The sequence below is a fragment of the Oratosquilla oratoria genome, chromosome 28 (assembly GCF_046742065.1).
Source record: "Oratosquilla oratoria isolate Oo_2021 chromosome 28, ASM4674206v1, whole genome shotgun sequence".
NCBI classification, from domain to species: Eukaryota; Metazoa; Arthropoda; class Malacostraca; order Stomatopoda; family Squillidae; genus Oratosquilla; species Oratosquilla oratoria.
Window position 1 is genome coordinate 46,295,994 of NC_134804.1, and position 19,990 is coordinate 46,315,983.

Below are 19,990 nucleotides of genomic sequence, written 5' to 3' on the forward strand. Positions count from 1 at the left end.
CCACCGCTAAACACTATGTGTTGTTTTAAAAACACCTCGATTCCCAGTCGGAATCCCCGATGGTGGTTCAACCTTCCTTCTCAGACTCGCGACAGAGTTCTCGCGACAGAGAACTCGCGAGAGTTCGGAGGGCGAATCGGCTGGACCCCCCAAAAGAAGAGGAAGCCACGTTCGAGTCTGAAATCTTCAAGACGGGCAATTCTCAGAAAGCGAAGCCTCCTCCAATCCACCTTCCATGGAGTACGCAGACGGTAAGAGCCATGACCCAGGCCTCCGACGCCCTCGCAAAAAAGACAACCGAGAAAGCGCGTTGGCTTTCGGTTCCAGTAGAACACCAAAAACGCTTCTACACCCCATCGGGGACAAACCTCAGGGAAGCCTCGATCCCGGTGAGGTTACCAGAGCTGGTCAAAGTGGACGCGGAATACACAGAAGAAACGTCCTCCGTTCCGGCAGAGAAGTCAGAGACCACATTCAATCCCTGGCTCTGTCCCTTGCGGTGAACTCCTGGCTGGAACGCCTCCTTGCCTCAGTAAGGGAGTTCTTACCCGAACTGCAACCCCAGGAAGAATGCGACCTCCAGGCTCTATTGGAAAGCGCGAGCAGAGCTCTGAAGCATCAGGCTGCATGCCTCTCAACGTCCTGGGCCAACTTCGAGTCCCGCAGGAGAGACCCCCTCCTCAGAGAGATTTATGCTCCTTTGAAGAGGGCCCCCCTTCTCACCCACACGCTGATTCCCCCGGAAATGGTGGACTCGGCAATTGCAAGCGCAAACCAATTGATGCATAACAGAGCCATCGAGAGAACAGCCGTCCCTAGCTCGAGGCCAAGGACCACCCCCCCATCGGTCCCTAGGTCCTCTCAGACGCAGAGGCAGCCTTTTCATCACCCTAAGAGGGAAGAAAGGCCACCCCCCCTTCAAAGTCGAAAACACGGCCAGAAAAGCCTCGCCCCTTTCCGAATAGAGAACAGAGGCGCAAACATCATCGAGGCTCCGGAACCCCCCGCAGAAAATTCTAGGAATTCGCCTGCCCTCCCGCAGAGGATAGGAGGTTGCCTCTCTCTCTACTGGAGGGCATGAGAGGAAGCCGGGGCGGACGACTGGACCATACAGGTCATCAAGGCAGGCTATCGCCTTCCTTTTCACACCGTCCCCAGCCTCTCCCCCTATCCCATCCAAGTCAGCAGCTACCATCCGGACTCGGATCGCGGGCGGGCCCTGGCGGAGGAAATCTCCGCTCTGCTTCAGAAAGGAGCTCTAGAAGAAGTCTCGACTCCGGACCCAGGGTTCTACTCAAGGCTATTCCTCGTAGCAAAGGCAACAGGGAGGTGGAGGCCAGTCATCGATCTGTCTCCTCTCAACAAGTTCCTTTCCCTGACGAAGTTGCGGATGGACACTCCAGAGAACGTAAGGGCGTCTATCAGAGAAGGGGACTTCATGGTGTCACTGGACCTCCAAGATGCCTATTTCCAGATACCAGTGCATCACTCATCCAGAAAATTCCTCAGAATCGTCCACAAGGGCACCACCTTCCAATTTACCTGCCTATGCTTCGGCCTTTCCACAGCACCCCAAGTCTTCACCAGAGTGTTCAAACTCGTCTCAGCGTGGTTTCACTCCAAAGGAATTCGCCTTCTCCGGTACCTGGATGATTGGCTGATCCTAAAACAGTCCGCCCAGCTATGCCAAGAACACCTGGGAATGGTCCTAGCCTTCGTCCGCAAATTGGGCACCAAAGTCAACCAGACGAAGTCAGATTTCATTCCAAGACGGAGTCACATACCTGGGTATGGTTCTGGACTCTTCCCTAATGAAGTCCTTCCCAGTAGAGAAGAGAATCCAGCATCTCACTTCTCTCGTTATACAAGCACTATCGACCGGGTTCCTGACGGCGAAACAGTGCCAATTCCTCCTGGGCCATATGGCCTCTGTCGAGAGGTTAATCCCCAGGAGCAGACAAAGAATGCGACCGCTACAGTGGCTCCTCAAGTCTCGGCGGTCCCCGCAAGGGGGAAAAACCCGACAACACATCACCCTTACCGGAGAAGTCAAGGATTCTCTTCTCTGGTGGAAGGACCCGTGCAACCTGCTCGTGGGGATGCCCCTCGGCCCATCTCCCCCCGAAGTCCCCCTATTCTCCGATGCCTCCAAGGAGGGCTGGGGGGCCCACCTCAACGACGATCACGTCAGCGGTTCCTGGTCCACAGTCGAGCGGACAGCCCATATCAACTGGCTAGAGTTGAAAGCAGTGCTGCTGGCTCTCCGTCACTTCACGGATCAAATCTCGGGGAAAGTAGTGGGCATCATGTCGGACAACTCCTCGGTAGTAGCCTACCTGAACAAGCAAGGTGGCAGTCTCACAGGACCTATGCCTTCTGACTATGGGCATCCTCAATTTAGCCGAGAATCTCCAAGTGTCACTCAGAGCTCGCTACATCCCAGGGAAGAAGAATGTCTGGGCGGACCACCTCAGCAGAAGGAGTCAGGTAATCAGCACGGAATGGTCCCTCCATCGAGAAGTAGCGAACTTCATCATCAACAAATGGGGCTCCCCTCTGGTGGACCTTTTCGCCACCAGATGGAATCACCAGCTCCCAATATATTTCAGCCCTCTCCCGGATCCACTGGCGGCAGGAGAGGACCCTCTTCTGCAAAGCTGGGACAATCTCGACACCTACGCTTTCCCACCGTTTCCCTTGCTACAGAAGGTGCTCCAAAGAGTAAGAAACGCATCCAACCTTCGGATGACTTTGATCGCTCCCTGGTGGCCGGAAGCCCCATGGTTTCCAGACGCCCTCGAGCTAGCAGTGGAAGAGCCCCTGGCCCTTCAGGGAAGACCCGACCTTCTACATCAACCGATCGACGGGGCCTGGCACAGGAACCTGTCAGCTCTGGCGCTTGACGCGTTCAGACTATGGTCCGGATCTTCCTAGAGAAGGGTTTTCCCAGAGAAGTGGCGGAAGACATGTCCGCTCCTATTCGCTCTTCCTCAGCTAACCTTTATCAAAGGAAATGGAATGCTTTTACAGAATGGTGCCACTCCCGGACTATAGTCCCAGATCAAGCCACCATTCCGGAGATTGCTTCCTTCTTTCACTACCTCCGGAAATCCAAGAGGATCTCCCTCTCGGCAGTGCAGGGATATAGGGCAGCGCTAAATCAGGTGTTTTCTCTGAAGGGCATGGATCTAGCCCTGTCACCAGAAATTTCCATGCTCTTCAGACATTTCAGGAAATCGTGTCCCCCCAGGGAAATCACTTCCCCTCCGTGGGATGTGGCATTAGTCCTGAACTCTCTGCGGGGTCCCCCTTACGAACCCCTCCGAGATGCTCATTTGAAGGACCTCACCTTGAAGACAGTTTTTCTCTTAGCCCTAGCATCTTCCAAGAGAGTAGGGGAGTTACATGCCATCTCTTATAGAGTCGCCCACTCAAAAGGATGGCAAGAGGTCTCCTTCACCTTTCTGCCCCAATTCATTGCCAAAAACCAGGATCCGGCCAAAGCCGACCCTAGATTCTGGTCCTTTAGTGTTCCTTCCTTGGCCGACTTTGTAGGGGGCGAACAAGCGGAAATGGTACTATGCCCGGTACGTGCCATCCGGACCTACCTCAAGAGGACTAAACATCTTAGACCAGAAGTGCAGAGGTTGTTCGTCTCTACTAAGGGTAAGCCTAAGCCCGTCACTAAGCATTCCATTTCTTACTGGATCAAGGAAGTCATCCGCAGGGCCTACGGAATGAGCCCCACGGATTGCCCTAGAGCAAAAGCCCATGACCTGAGGGCAATAGGGACCTCCCTAGTCTTCCGGAAGAATCTGTCGGTCAACCAGGTCCTTCAAGCAGGTATATGGAAGTCCCAGACTACGTTCACTTCCTTTTACCTCAAAGAAGTCATGTGGGAACCTTTAGGGGACTTCTCTTTGGGCCCCATAGTGGTCGCCCAACAAGTCCTGAGAGGACATAACCCTCCCCAATAGCACACAGCTGACCCTGACAACTCATCCAGGTTCTGGCTCAGCAAACATGGTCCTATCCAAAGTCCTTCTCATACTCCTACATTCCCTTACCTCACGGAGGGCTCTCAAGCATTCCAAGGGAATCAGTTCAAGCCCTTCAGGTGGTACAAAGTGAGTATACCCTGTCTGTCTCCACTCCTGGGAACAGAACTAGGTGCCTTTCAAACTTTAGGGGAATGTATAAGGGTCTGGTCAACGTAGGTCTTAGCACACTAAATTTTTCCTTACGGAGGTTTCCCAGGCTAGATAACTACAGTACTTCCTTCCCTCCTAAGTCTGAGTCTCCTATGGTAAGGAGTACCGAAGAGTTTGTATTCTTCGGAACAAATGTAATTTTCGCAGGAAAATTAATTTTTCCCTGATACAAACCTGAGGTACTCCTTACCTCTAATGGCCCTCCTCAGCCACCCCTCTAATAGTTCCTTCTCCCTTGCCTGTCAAACCTTGTAATTAATTTCATACCTGGCTCAGAGAATGGGATGTGTGCTAGATTTGTGGGGGAGGGGGCATGCCCCAGTGGGGGCCCCTTACCGAGGATAACTGTTTCCCAGACCCACGGAGTGAGGTGTTTTTAAAACAACACACAGTGTTTAGCGGTAGAAAACTTATGCTTTGCGAAGTATCCTATGGTAAGGAGTACCTCAGGTTTGTATCAGGGAAAAATTCATTTTCCTGTGAAAATTACATATTTTCTTTACAAATGGTGCTCCAATCCTTATGCAGATAAAATCTAGTCATTCACTGCCACCAAAAATATATGTTCCTACCTCCCTACTCGACTCAACCTTCCACAGACCTATTCCCTCTTTTTAAAGTATCATAACATCTGACTGGAACAGGGAAAAAACCTATCGTCCTTCAATTTCACCAACATTCAATTTATACACCTCTCCACTCAAGACAACTTTACCCAGAGCTAGCTTCTCTTCTTTGACTTTATATGAGTTTTTCTTTTTGACATTTTGGTCTAATTATAAAATCTAAAGCCCAATTAAAACTTAAAGAATAGGAAAATTCTTAACACACAATATGTACATCACACAATCAGTGTATAAATCTAAATCATATATAAAATACTGTATACTGAATGATAAAAAACAAAGCTTAAAATGGTTGTTTACAACTTACCTCTATGCCCTCGCGGTTGATGATGGATGAGTCCATTTTGAGGATAGCAGTCTTGATGGTGCGCGGTGGGGGAAGCTTAGTCATACCGATGTTAATTACATTGGATCGTTTCGGGTCGAGAACAATAAGCTCCTTGATTCCTTTCTGTTCTTGTTGCTTCTGCTCACGAGCCATGGATGAAATCCAATCAAGATTAGTTTCAGGCAAGATGGATTGAAAATCAATAATATGCAATGAAAATGGGAACTAATACAAAGTTTGGGGAATCAATTAATATCATTGTATTGCCACTGTACTTACCATGTTTTAGAGTGATGCAAAATCTAGAAAATATTTTTCGGAATTGCACCAGATTTTTTTTTCTTTTTCACTTTAGGTATTTACAGCTACAAACTAATGAAAGAAAAATCACAAAGCTAATGCAAGCTCTGAAGAAGGAGTGATGAATATCTGGAGTCCTATAAATTGCTGAGCATGTGAGGTTCTTGGCTTTTCTTTCTAGGTAGAGCCCAGGTGTCATTCTATCCTTCTCTAAGGTCCTCTAGCTCAAAAAATCCACACATATCATGAACAGCCTCTCTACAGTTCTTAACAGCAACTCATTTCTAAACCTCTAGCTCTTTTTTTTTTTCTCCCATGTTTATACTGTAACCACATTTTTGTATTTCTTCCATTTTTATTGTGTAACTGTATTGCACTCCCATTTGATCTATTACAGCTTCCCACAAAGCCCCAAAGGAACTTGATCAAATGTTCCTCTGTTCTATCCATGACCACATACATTGGCTACCTATTTTGTGGACTACTACAGACAGCTCCTATCTCTCGATTCCATTGACACAGTTACCCATTACAAGAAGTAGTATTAGATAAACAGAATTATTCACCATCACAGCTATAACTCAAGTATGAACAGGAAAGATACTGTACTATAAGGTCTATGCAGGGGCTCTCAATCTCCTTATGGATTGCTGTTCTTTAGCCTCCTAGACAGTCTTTCAACAGTGAATAGAACCGTAATGCATCCATTAATCACCACTTGATTTTTGGTTTGTGGTCCTCCTTGTGAAATTCTTTGGACCCTTAGGGGATCCAAGGTCCCTAAATTGAGAATCATTATTCTACAGTTTCGTTCTAACTTGAATGAGGTCAACAAAGATGTCTATCCCTTCCCTTGCCCTTCCTGTATCAGGTGTCAATTATTCAAGCTGCCAACCAGCTGTTTCATTTATGTCTGTAGTGCCCCCTCAGTATACCTTGGGGGTTAGAATGCAAACAAATAGATCTGTAGCTCCAAACATGTTCCAATAGAATAGCAGGTGCGGCTTCTCAGATGCATTCGAGTCACAACAAAAACATGCAAATATTCAATCCATTTGACTAAAGAGACTTTGACTACATTGTTTTCTTTATGAGGCTTTTAGATATAGTTGAATGTACAATAACAAAAGAATAAAAAAAGGCAGTGAACATTTAGACTATTTTAAATGAACTCAGATATACTGTAATCAAAGTCTCTCATCATCAACAGAATCTGCAATAATCATATAAAATCCAGAGATGAAGTACATTTAGGTTCACCACTGACGACCAACATTCGACTGACTTCTGGCTGCTGAAGAAATAGTGACATATAAAATAGGCACTGACATATGCATGCATATGCGTAGAATTGAAAACAACAGCATTACAACAGTTAATAATCTTCTTCTTTATATTTTCCAGTTCTCTAACTGCCACCTTGAGGATGTTCAAAAACAGGTTCTCCCAAGTAATCTTCTAGGTAGCAGATTTATTGCAAGAAAACTGGAAAATACAAAAAAAGATTATTAACTGTCAGAATGCTGTTGTTTTCAATTCTACATCTATTTGTGAGAACCTGCTCCCTTCTTTCATGAGTATATGTATAAGTATATGTACATATACTGTTCTGGACTGTGTCATGTTTTTGTAGATGGCATGGCACCCATTCATTGTTTTCCAAGATGCATTTGTATATTCCATAATGCCACTTTATGTGGCGAGTATCCATCCAATATAACTGTTTCCAGGAACTCCTACCAATATAATTGTGGGCTCTAATACTGCATTAAAAACAAAATCATAATACATCCTTTACTGTTAACATGAATAGGATTCAAGTTCTTGAAATAATCTAGTTAAGTTAAACTGAACCTCAATCCTTTCATTGCTAATGACACTTTCATTTTTTTTTCTTTTATCTACCACCAAACAATTCATTTCAAGTGAAGGAAACCCCCTAGGGTGCAACAATAGGGGCAAAGGAATGAAGCTTGGCAAGGTAGTCCTATATGTCACCACATGAGACCTGTTAATCTTGAGAGGCAGTGATTGGCTGGATGTCTGCCTGCCTTGCTGCCTAACAAGTTTGGCAACCTGTCTCCTGAAGTTTGGGGAAATAGGATGGGGGCTGAGACAGTCTCTCATATGTCCCATTTGACCCAACGACTTCCTTTTGGTCAAAGCCAGATGATGATTCTGTTCAGCTGAGGGCTGAACTGAGTACTTTGTGGCAAACAGAGAACTTCATAGGCAATAACTAATGTTCTTATTCTTATGGACATCACACCAAAGAGGTGTGGTTGCAGAAATAGTAGAGAGATTTAAGGAGGTTATTGGAATACACTTAACCCTTGATTAAATGGACAAACGTGTGCAGACCCTTGTCCGTTATTTGCAAAAGTCTGTTATTTGAAAATCAGGTCCGTCTGTTACCAATACTGGATACTGGACATAAGTCCGTTACGTAGAAAACTGTCCGTTAGATTTCAGCGTGCACATACATATTAGATATGTAATAAAAAGCTACAGTACATATGTATAATAATGTACATTATATATAAAGAAGAAATTGAACCATTTTACGGACTTTGTCCGGTACTATTTGACCATTACTACCAGACACCTATCGGAAAAATTTTCATATTATGGACGTTGTCCGGTATTTGACTGTTACTGCTGGACACCTATCTGACAAAATTTCATTTTACAGACTTTGTCCGGAATTTCACTGTTACTACCGGACACACTTTTTTGTCTGCTAAATCGAAAGTCCGTAAATTTGAGGTCCGCTAAATCGAGGGTTGAGTGTAGTGTGTAAAAGTTGAAATGTAATCAGATTTTTTCCAAATGTAACAGGGCACTGTGTGAGTCTAGTCTGTAAGAATGTCACACAAGTCTTTAAGATATACTAACTGCAAACTACATAAATCTGGTGTATTTTGAGAAATTGGGGTCCCTCAGTCAACCTAGACCCCCATTTTGCTGTGAACTGAATAAAATAGTCTGACGACAGTTAGGAGAATGTGCCTACAGTCCATCACAGGAATGAAGATGTTAGTACAACAATTTGTCTCTAAAATTATGACATAGTGGAGGAAATGTGTTTAGAAGATTTGATTATATGGCTGAAGCATTAATGATCATTAAGGTGAGGTTCATATCTATGAAAATGCATGCTTGAATTATTTTCCAATGAGAAAACTGTAGCAGCTGCAGCCAAGTCGAATGGAGGTTTTGAGTCTGTGCTCTGAAGCTTGAGCACAACCCATTCTGATAGACGCCGCGAGTCCTTGTCACGTCTCTGTGCATGAGAACATCTAAAATAAATCATCGCCGGAGGGAACACAAACTACTCCTGAAGGCATGATAAACAAAAACTACTACAGAGTAAAACAGTAACTACTTGATAACAACTAGAAACTGCAAGAAGAAAATAAGGATAAGCATAACATGGGTTATTTCCTTAAGAGGAAATGCAATATGCTACTAGACCACCATAAAAAACAATATAGATAAAACATGGGTGTTGCAAAGTTAAACAGGGAAACAATGACAATGTGTACTTCATAGGGAATATGAATGGGGGGGGGACACTGTGGGTGGGTGTGAAAAGCTATGAGAAGACATCAAAGCAACAACAACCAACATGCTGGCTGGGGATGCCTTTTGAAAAAAGAAGCATTAGGTGTGACCAGTCAACTGTGTCCCATGTAAAAGAAACTTAAATGAAGACTACACCAGATATCTGTTGAATACACAAATATATAAATAAACTAGGTGGAGTCATACAGTCCTCCATTACATCATATTTTCAATTATGCAAAAGTGTAATACCGGTAACAATAAACTTGATAGAAAAAAAATACTCAAATTACAATGGGACTTACACAGATGTATACGTTAATGTGTGACCATGCATGTTCTCTTTCTCACACACACATATTCCACTGTACTGTCATGTGTGCTGTAGAAAGTAAATAAATAAGATGAAGTGAAGGGACTACATTTGCTTTTTTTCCTCAAATGAAGACGGGGCATAAGACTGTCTTGGGAAGGATTCCAATCAAAACGCTACTAATGGGAGGAAATGAAATAGGAGACAGCAAATAGTGGGACGAATTGGTGAAAGTGGTTGATGGAACAGAAGCAGCAAGCTTATGAAGACTGATTGCAAAGAAGAACTAGGGAAGCATGTAAGAAGAAAGAAAAGAGAAGCAGAACACAAGGTGAAGGTGGCAAAGTGGAGGGCAGTCAGGCAGGTGTTTGATGAACATTTTGGAGTAAGTATATGAGGTGGGATGATTCAGCCTGAGACAGACGGATGTTAATGGAAGTGAAAATGGCATGGTGAAGGTGAGTAAAGTGTTTCAGTAATTTGTTGGATGTAAAGGAGGTTAGGGAGGGTTTGATTGTGACAGTGGGAGATAACAGGAAAAGGACTGTTCTGGGAGAAGAAATTATAGGGCTTTTGGGAAAGATGAGATACAAAGTAACAAAAGCTTGTGAAGCACCTTGGTTAGGTGGGTACATTGGGTGTCTGACGAATGAAGGTGTTTGTGTATATATTCACCACATATATTCACAAACTTATATTCAATAAAGAGACAGGCATTCATGCAAACACATTTTCTTATATGTTATCTCCCTTATCATTGATAATGGACGCAGCCAATTGGTCACTCCCAGGCTCCTGATGTGCACACAACAGCCTTTAGGGTATCTTACATGTTGCCTAACTTACCTCCTATTGCAGCCAGCAGCACGTAATCAATAAGCAAATGGAACAGACAAAATAAAATATGATTAGCGGTGGTGTCAATATTACCTAGTGCTAGGATATCAAGTGCCACACTAAAGATTAGCAGTTTAGCAGTTTTAACGCTAAGTCCAGACTTAATTCATAGTTAGACTGCTGCGTTGCTCATGTTGATGAGCTGGTCTACCTTAGGCTACAAATAAAAAAAGCCAGGACGCTTTAACTTTTTGATGGTGATACCAGCATATGGAGTAGTGCTTAATATGTATGTAAAAAAAAAAAAGCATTTAAGGCACAGCGGAGAATATGTGGTGCCGCAGTACAAAATGTATCAGTAATTTAATATTTTACCAATTAAAGGATGCTCAGAAGCTTGATGAGGAAAAAGCTCGAGGAATTGGAAAGGTGGGTAACTTAAAATGCACAAGGATTAAGGGCGATGCTGGCCCAGGCTTTAAACAACAATAACAACACCTGATCTCCTGCACTAAGAAGACGCTTTGTCAACCTTTACCTTCTGAACAGTGGCAGATGTTCCCATGTCAGCATGAAAGAAATGACCTAAATTGATGAAGTTAATATGCCAAATGCAAACTTGATTTAGTTGGTAACGTATTATGTTAAATGTTTTACGATACTTTCAAAAGCAGCAGGCCAGACATGCTTCCCGTCTAACGGGTGAACGGATTAGAGAGAAAATAAACGAGTCTTGTATTTAAGATTACAAATCTTAACTATGCCCATTAAATCATCTGCTAGTCCCGGTCCTAGCTGTTATAGTGAGCAGCCAGTCTGTCGAGTCATTATGTCAACAACATGAATTATTATTTAATAGCAAAGTCAACTTCCATTCCAAGAGTAGGGTGTGGCGTGTCCACCAAAAGTCCCACCAAGGACTCCCTACACATCACATCTGCAGAGTTGTCCAGGATGCACATCAGTAGAGAGCGAGTTTGAATATCCAGACATATACCTTGGCCATCATATCCTTTGCGCGTGACTCGAAGAGGTGCTCCAGTTTCTGGGTGTCGACTGGCACGTACTCCATCATGTCCCAAATCGTTCCAAGATTCGTTCTCACTGGATCATATTTAGCCACCTGAGGACAAACAATGATCAATGTCAGTGAGTTTTAATCATCCTATGTATGTCCTCTCCAAAGCATAAATAAAATAAAACTCAACATCTACACCACATTGTGTCATGAACACAATCACCCCTTCTTGCAGTATTTTTCTTTTTTCACTTATTCCATTTCTCATGATACCTTTTATTCTCTCTAGATACTTACTTCCCTTACACTACAGCAGTGGTTCTCAAACTGTGTTCTGCAGAACCCCAGAGTTCCGTGGCAAAAAAGTTATAATTATCTATTTATTTGAACGAGAATGAATAAAATGAAATATAAAAGTGATGAAATATTTTTGCATTTGAGGAGAGAGAGAGAGGGGGAGAGAGACTGTGCCAGTGTACCACTATATACTATGTGTGTTGGTGACGGTTAGTCTTAAATCTTTTTAAGACTGTCAAAATCTTTTTTCGTTGCTGGTTCAGCTGGTTCTGTTAGATAGAAAAGTTCAAGAACCACTGCTCTAAAGTTTACCTTCACCCTTACTCCTCCATTCCCTGCTGCATGAGACTAAATACTTAAACCATTTTTCATCTCTGAGCCTCTCACCCATTGGAACTCATTTGAGGGCAATATCCCAGTGCTTAGAGGTTTTAACACCATAAATCCCACAACTGCAGTGCTAAGGAAGAAGTAGAATACGTTGCTCACCTCCTTCCAGAAAAGCTTGATGGTTTTTTTGGTCTTCAGAGGACGGTTCTGTAGTGGCAGAAGAGACACTCCAAAAGACTGGCCAGGGGCAGGCGCCATGGGGACACCGTAGGAGTGGACGAGGGCGAGGGGAGGTGGTGGGGGAGGAATGGACGACGAACCATCCTCCTCTGTAGGAGGAGGAGGTGTGGAGGAGAGGAGCGCTGGTGGAGGTGGTGGTGGAGGCACGCTCCCTGGAGTTGGAGTGCCGTCGCAAGAAGGTGGAGGTATCGGCGCTCCTGAGAGTGGAGGGGGTGGAGGTATTCCTCCAGGAGCAGGGGGTGGGGGAGGGGGGATTCCACCAGCCGGAGGAGGAGGCGGAGGAATTCCACCAGGTGGAGGAGGTGGAACACCTCCACCAGGAGGAGGGGGAGGTGGAGGAGGAGGAACTCCTTTTATCTTTGGTTTAAGAACGTCATCGTCATCTTCATCGTTAAGATCGGTGAAGTCGAGATCGCAGAGGAGGAGCGGCCGGTTGAGACACTTGATCAGGTTCTCCCACTGGATGTCGTTTTCGGACTTCTTCGGCTGTTCGGGCATCGCTTGTGGCTTCACCTCGCCCTTGGATTGGGATTTTACGAGTCCCTCCTTGGCTTTTCCAATGCGCCCACTGATGTCACCCCCTCGAACCAGCTTTTCTAGTTTTTCAAGGTCTAGACCATGACCAGCTGCAGCCATTCTCTCAGTGAGTTCCTGTGGGAAATAAGACAAAGCATCAGTCAAGTGTCACTATTCAAACACAAATGAAACTGTTGAATTGCAGGTCATGCAAAGAAGAACAATGTAAGGCGACTGACCTTAACCGAGGTTTCAGAGTTGAGTTCGATGGGTAGCCTCTTATTGCTGTCGAGGTTTTCTTTGTCCTGGAGCGAAGAGATTCTGGAGGCAATGTCTTTGAGGTTGGATAGAGACTCTCGCCTTGTCTGACCATCCTCATCCCGTTTGCCGTACATCATGTCGAGTAGCCAGGCCGCCTGTTTTTTGAGCGTTGAAAGTTCGCTGTTCTTTCGGTTCTCGTCCTCCACAGAACTGTTCGGCAATAAAACAAAATTCAATTGAATGGGATTGGATCATTCTTAACAGGGTTGGATACCTTTTAATGGGGTTAGATTCCTCTTAAAGGATCCTAATCCTCTAAATAGAATCCAACCAACTTGAAAGGTATCCAGCCACCTTGAGAGGTATTCAACCTTACTAAAAAGGATCCAAACCCCTAACAGGGGAAGAATAACAGAAAACAAGGGGGGAATTTTTTCAGTTATGGGGAAACAGGACAGCAAAGTTTGACACGTAAATACTCGTTGGTTTAATTTAAGCAACCTGATGATAAACACAATTCAATTTTTGCCTCGAGTTTCACCAACTAGAGAGCCCATAGCTCCACAGTGGCCAGCAATGGTCTCCTCGCACAGATCTCTCTGGTAAGTTATTCCCATGACACTGACTGACAGTGGTAGAAGGAGAACATTTGCCAGTTGTCAGCTCTCCATGAGTGAAAAGATGTGAGAAATACAGTATAAATTGAGAGCAAGATCTTGGGCCCAGTCAAGAGACTATGTGTCAGTGCACACAGCAAAGGTGACAGCTTCAGTAACATAGCAAGTAGCATGCTAGCAAGAAATATCTAGGGTGCCACCATCTTTATCATTATCATTTTTTCAATCAAAATTCTTTAGCCGAGAGATTTGTCAATGAATTTCTGTGGCATTTTCTGACCTTTGGTTTTCGGACGATTGAGACCCTCGTCGTGACTCGTTGATCAGTTCCTGCTCACTGATGAAGGATCTATGGCGTTCTGCTCTCTCCCGTCGCCGTCTGAGAGCAGGTGTCACACCAGCGTCCGCATCTGTAGGAGGATTAGAATTTCGTCAACAATAACCAAATCTTCCATCTCTGGGGACAATACACATCTGTACAAAGATTAGTATTTTGTTGATAACAAACAATGAATCTGTTTTTGGTGACAATCATTGCTCTGGAGTCTGAGGTGATAAAGGAAGGATCTGAAGGTATTATCACACTGGGCTACCTTTCCTCCAACTGTTGGAGCAGACCTGCAGCTTTCGGGAAGTAATTAGATATGCTGGAGAAAAATAATTTTCCTCCAGCATATCAAATTCATTCTATGTAAATTGAGAAAACAGAATAGTTTACCAAAATTATTTTACGGTGTAAAAGGTGCTGGAAGTGGGATGTAGTGCTAATTAATGAAGGAAAAAATAGCCCAGTTTGATAATGCCTTAAGGGAGGTAGCAGACGGGAGAAAAAATTGAGATTAAGAGATTTTTTTTTCTCGAGTTGAGCTCTCCAAGGACACATCCGATGGGTACTGAAGATATCAAGGTCCTTTTCCAGCCCATCAACTCATTTATCAACAAATCAATTACTTATCTCACACTCATTAACTATACAGGTAGTTTTTATTTATGCAATATATAGCGACTGAAAGGCATCATGTAAATAAAAAACAGTTTAAATCAAATGGAGGGAGCGCAGAAGAGTACCTATTTTTGTACTCCAGTAGAAATGTCCTTTATTAAACTAATTTGCATTAATGCACACAAATTGCATAATTCAAATAAATTCTTTTTTATTGGTAGCATTAACCAAATTCACATAAAATAAACTAGAGTAAATTAAGAACAACATGCATGTTTTCTTCTCAGCTCATCTTATTCAACTACAGTCAGTAGATCTCGATCACATTTGATATGCATTTTGTGGTGCTGGAGTCACCAAGGACATTGTCCAGCCCACCAACTCCATGTGCTTACAACAAACTCACTAATTCCCTGTTTTCTTCTTAACCTATCTCAACCAACTAATCTGCAAACTTCAATCCCAACCATGTTCCAATGCCTGACACTTGACTGAGTTTCCACAACACATCTTGATGACTTACGTTTCACACCAGTAAGGTCGTCGACACTCCACTGGTTGTCTCCACTGATGTTGATGACGGTGACATGGTCGTCGTCACTACTTGAGCGGTGACCACTACCCTCCTCCAGGGCACTGCCTAAGGATTTCTTCTGCTTGGACGAGATGAGATAGGTGAGGAAAATATCCTTACAGAAAAGATAAAAGGGATATGTTATTATGATAAAAATATCCTTAGAGAAAAAAGAAAGGGGAAATTCAATCATGATAATATGTGGCTTTCCAAGAATATAAATACTGAAGACCTGGATAAAGGACATGTTATTACTGCTTGAGTGGTATGACTGTGTGCACCTGTACCTGTGGGCTTACAGGCTCATCTTCCTCTTGGGTCGTAGGGAGAAGCGGCTTGCGAACAAAGTACCGAAATTAAGCAATAAGCACTCAGGAAAATATATATAATATGATCATCATGAAATAACAATGCCACATTCTCTTGCTGTATCTCACCTTGAAGTACTTCTTTGAGGGTGAGGGGGACTGGGTCACGTGTCTTCTGGATTTCCGGCGGTCGATGGAGTCGCGACCACCAGAGCTGATACGGGGCACTTGCCTGCATGGGAACATTAGGAAATGTCACTTCAAACAATTGCTGAGACTTATGAACAAGGACAAGAAACAATAAATATTAAGGCTTTGAGAGGGTTATCAACTGAAGTACTGGACACTGAGTACTCGCCTGTGTCTCAGGAAATGTCACAATAAACAATAATTGCTAAGCTTTAGGAACTAGGACAACAAGCAATAAGTCCTGAACCTCTGGCAGTGTTATCAACTGAGGTACTACACTCCCAATACTTGCATTTGTGAAATATAAATACCACCACAGGCAGCAATTGCTGAGCTTCTTGACAGTGTTACTAACCGGAATACGGAGTGCCCAACACTTGCATGTATGCAAATATCAAGAAACATCACAACAAACAGTAGCTATTGATCCTTTATATAGTTTTCCCCATAGTAGTTATCACAAAGGCCTGAGAGGAACCATATCATACTGCAACAACAAACACTGAACCTTTTAACAATTTTAACCTATAGGAATATTGCCGAAGACCTGAGAGAAAGCAGACCTGAATGATTTTGTGATGTAGAATGGGAATTCAAGGCTGCAGTGTCAAGTGAACAGATGAGGAAGGACACCTGGCATGGGAGGGAAATCCTTTTCAAATCTCTGCCACATTATAAGGGATCTGTGACTCCCCCCAGTAGCTGCTGCAGGATCACCCAGAACATGCCAAGACTAATTTGTACAATGGAGAGTGACAAGTACGTAAAAGAGGAGGAAAAGGAGTAGGAGGAGAAGAAGGATGATGGAGATGACAAGGAAGAGGAAAATGAGGAGGGAGAGAAACAGCACAAAGATTAGGAAGAAGAGAAGGGGGAGGGGGAGCGGGGCAGGAGGAGAAGGAGGGCGAGGGTGGCAAGGGAGAAAGAGTAGGATGACGAAGAAAGATAGGACGAAGAAGACTATGAGAAGGAGGAGGAGTAAGAAGAATTGGATGAACAGGAGGAGGAACGAAAGGAGGGCGATAAAGAGGAGGAGGAGGAGCAAGAGGAGAAAGTAGAAGGTGAGTAAGAGGAATAGGAAGAGGAGGAGGGAATTGAGGAGGAATTGAAAGAGAAGAAAAAAAAGGGAAAAGAGTAGCAGGATTAGGAGGAGAAGGGGAAAAGAAGAGGAAGAACAGAAAGTGACAATGAGGCCGAAGTAGAGTTGGTAGGTCTGCATCACTCGGAGAGATCGAAGTGAGAACGGGACGAGTTCGGAAGAGGAACTTCGAGAGGACGCCGAAGTAGCGACGGTGGGTTCTTCATGCAGACAGACCCCGACTACTCACCTGATCGTTGGGTCAATGGTTCTGGTTCGGCAAACATCATCTCCGTCTTCGTAAGCAAGAACTGCTTCGTAAATTGTGAACTGTTGTAGCAGGTCCAGATCACTGTCGGGGCGGTGCATGTATCTGTGGTCATGAAAATACAACATAAGACGAGGAAGGTAGTGCGTGGGATTCAATGAAGTCGGTGGAAAAATAACCGAATCAATGGTAACTGTTTGTGGCAGTCTTAGACATAATGTGAGCATCAATAAGATATATCAAGTTAAAGTCGTGTTTTTGAAGCAATGTTTCAAAGAAAGATGCAATGCAGGGTGAGGTCAAGCGCGCGAGTGAGCGAAAGAAAACGAGATAGAGAGGGAGAGAGAGAGAATGAGAAAAAGAGGGGAAAGAATGAGAGAGGGGAGGGGGAGTGAAAGACGCATAGGTTATTCAATGAGCACTCAAATTCTTTCTTTCGATCTGGAATTGATATCCATAACAGCCGACATCGACTTTTAGGAATAAATAAATGTACCTCTGGAAGTCGATGAAGGACCAATGATTTCATTTGGGATTAATGATATAATCTATATATAAAATTCTGCGGTGTCCGTCACACCCTCGTTAGAGAAAATTGTACATTGATAGGGGTGACTTTAAGTTTACATCGCGACTTGTCATAGATCAAATATAAAGTTCTGTGACGTCCGTTACTGTCATACAATGTGTCAAACGCTTCAAAGAGTAGAAAATTGGTTGCAGAAACATTTAAGCACGGTCGAGTGTATGATGCATGTTCAAGAGTGATAAATACTAAGAATTTGTTCTTCGCTGTAAATAAAGAAAAAGGAAAAATATCTTTTAAGTATTGTTTACAATGAAGTCCTGTAAAATCGAATGAAATAAATTATTAAACCGCAAAGTAGGGTTTTTGTCAAGGCATTTTTCTAACCAAATCGGTTTATTCCAATTTAATCACTTAATGAAACGTAGACTTTGTAAATCTCGACAATAAATGTTAGCGATAATTTCAACAATACTAAAATACTATGAGGATTCACTCTAACTTAGAACACATATCAGCGTTTTGAAAAAAGAAATCTAGCGACACAAAATCTTAGGTAAAGTATCCCTGGTCAAAACGTACACAACCACCAGGTTTTTCGTGAATCGTATGAATTACAAATATCTTCGCGTTACATGACCTTTCTATTCTGAATAAGAACTGACTGTACCAGTTGTGTGTGTTTGCGTTTTTGTGTGTGTGTGTGATTCACCATAGTCTTGGACCACGTGTTGGACTCGTGATCAACAGTTATTAACTTCCAGGTTGAGAGCTCAGAGATATGGGTAACGCTGTGACTTTACACGCACACAGACCCCCAACTCCCTACCCATGGGAGTTGGAGTAACAACCCGCAACGCAGCGATACTGAAATTATTTCAGCCCTGGGCGGGATTCGAACCCGGTCCGCCGTAGTGGCAGGCTAGAACTTTAATCACTGCGCCACGAGGTGTGTGTGTGTGTGTGCGCGTGCGGGATTCACCACGGTTTTGGATCATGTGTCTGATTCGTGGTCGACAGCCATTACCCTCCCAGACGAGAGCTCAGAGTTCATATATAGCCCAATCTATGGGTAACGCTGACCTAACACACACAATCTCCTTGCCCACCAGAGTCGAAGTGCCAGTTCGCAGTACACCGATGCTGAAAATTTCATCCCTGCGAGAGACTCGAACTCAGACCACTGAATCAGCGGTCGAGCGCGGTCCCACTGCACCACAGAGCTGTATATGTACGTACGCACGTTTATTGAATTATTCTTACTTTTGTATAAGCGTTTCCATTCCAAGCTCTTCGAGGCAATCGGTCTGGTCGTAGTAATTGTCTTGGTCTGGTATTCCATTGAGAGTTTTGTTGACAAGAGTCATTCCATAGACGAGAAGTTCCATGTCCAGATTGTCACGTCCTTCCAGGAGTTGCATTGCAGTCCACCATGGCAGTTGACCTGAGGAATAAAATAACAATCAGTTATTCAGATTGCCAGACAGTTAGGGAGCACTGAGATATTCAACATTACGTTTATTTATTCTTTATTTGTTTACTGATCAACTATTTGTTATTTGTTTATTAATTCTAAATGATTGGTTGATTGATTTGTTATTCTATCTATTCATCTTATTCGTTTGTTTTATCTATTTCATTTACCTGCCCATTTATCTTGTTTATTTATGTATTTATCTATTTTCGATTAATTCTATTTACTTATCTATCTATTCATGTTTATTCTACATATACATTTACAATCTCGTTAATTCATTTATCTATGTATTTATATAATGCATTGTCTTATCACGCGTCTATATCTTCCACAGCAATTTCTCCGGTACGCGTTCCATGTGCTTAGGAATCCCTGTAGAGTCCCCGTTCATCAATACAATTCTCCCCCACCCCCCGAACTCCAACACCCACCCCCACCCCCACTCCTCCCGAAGTTAAAATCAGCCAAGTAATTGACCAACGATCTATCTTCCGTCGCCGAAAGTTAAACTTACTTTAATTTGAATATACATAGGGTTCTTTGGAGTCTATTTTGTAGTGTTTAATACTGGAAGGGGGAGTGTGCGGGGGGGGGGAGAGTTTGAGGGGGTAGAGGGTAGGAAACTATGTTGTTGAACAAAACCCTCACATACTCAAAGTGTCCTTGCCATATCCCATTCTTTATGGTTCAATTATACCCAGAATATTTCACTTCATTATTGTAACTCGTTTAAATTATCATTGTAACTTGTTCAGCTTATCATTGTGCCTCATTTAGTTGATCACTATAATTTCTTTTTATTATCCAACCTCGTTCCAGACCGTGAGATCTTCTGTCAGTCTTCATGTTCTTTCTCACTTTAACTCACGAACTTACCTTTCGCGGTGTCGACGGCTTCGATGGCTCTGATAAGCGTCATGCAGTTCGATTCTGTGTACTCGGCGAAGACCAGAAGGAGTTTGAGAGCCGTCTTGACCACAAGTCGATACTTGGAGGCGATCAAGGAGTAGAGCCATTCTATCGTCTCACGATGCTCCATTACACCATTCATACCATCCACATAGAGCATCACTTGGCCCAGAGCTACGCAGGAAGAGATAAATGATAATGGTTGAGGGTACGGTCTTCTCTCAGTGTGGAGAAACAGTTATCATTAACAAAACGCTACA

The 19,990-nt window shown here is 43.6% G+C and overlaps 1 protein-coding gene across 8 annotated transcripts in view; it reads right to left on the reverse strand.

Moving 5' to 3' along the window:
- The window catches only part of Fhos (Formin homology 2 domain containing), a 202,318-nt gene that overhangs the window by 22,169 nt on the left and 160,159 nt on the right, over positions 1-19,990 (reverse strand). For 4 of the 8 annotated variants that reach the window (XR_012967713.1, XM_076211410.1, XM_076211407.1 and 1 more), the window contains exons 10-20: positions 19,698-19,904; positions 18,608-18,788; positions 16,801-16,923; positions 15,413-15,515; positions 15,263-15,310; positions 14,925-15,090; positions 13,739-13,868; positions 12,820-13,051; positions 11,984-12,715; positions 11,177-11,302; positions 5,145-5,306 (exon numbers count right to left, since the gene is read on the reverse strand). Coding sequence is in view for 7 of the 8 variants with exons in the window: in XM_076211410.1 (XP_076067525.1) it covers positions 5,145-5,306; positions 11,177-11,302; positions 11,984-12,715; positions 12,820-13,051; positions 13,739-13,868; positions 14,925-15,090; positions 15,263-15,310; positions 15,413-15,515; positions 16,801-16,923; positions 18,608-18,788; positions 19,698-19,904 (2,210 nt within the window). In the remaining variant the exon portion in view is untranslated. The remainder of the gene's footprint in view (positions 1-5,144; positions 5,307-11,176; positions 11,303-11,983; positions 12,716-12,819; positions 13,052-13,738; positions 13,869-14,924; positions 15,091-15,262; positions 15,311-15,412; positions 15,516-16,800; positions 16,924-18,607; positions 18,789-19,697; positions 19,905-19,990) is intronic. The other 4 variants (XM_076211414.1, XM_076211409.1, XM_076211412.1 and 1 more) reach the window with 3 other exon arrangements.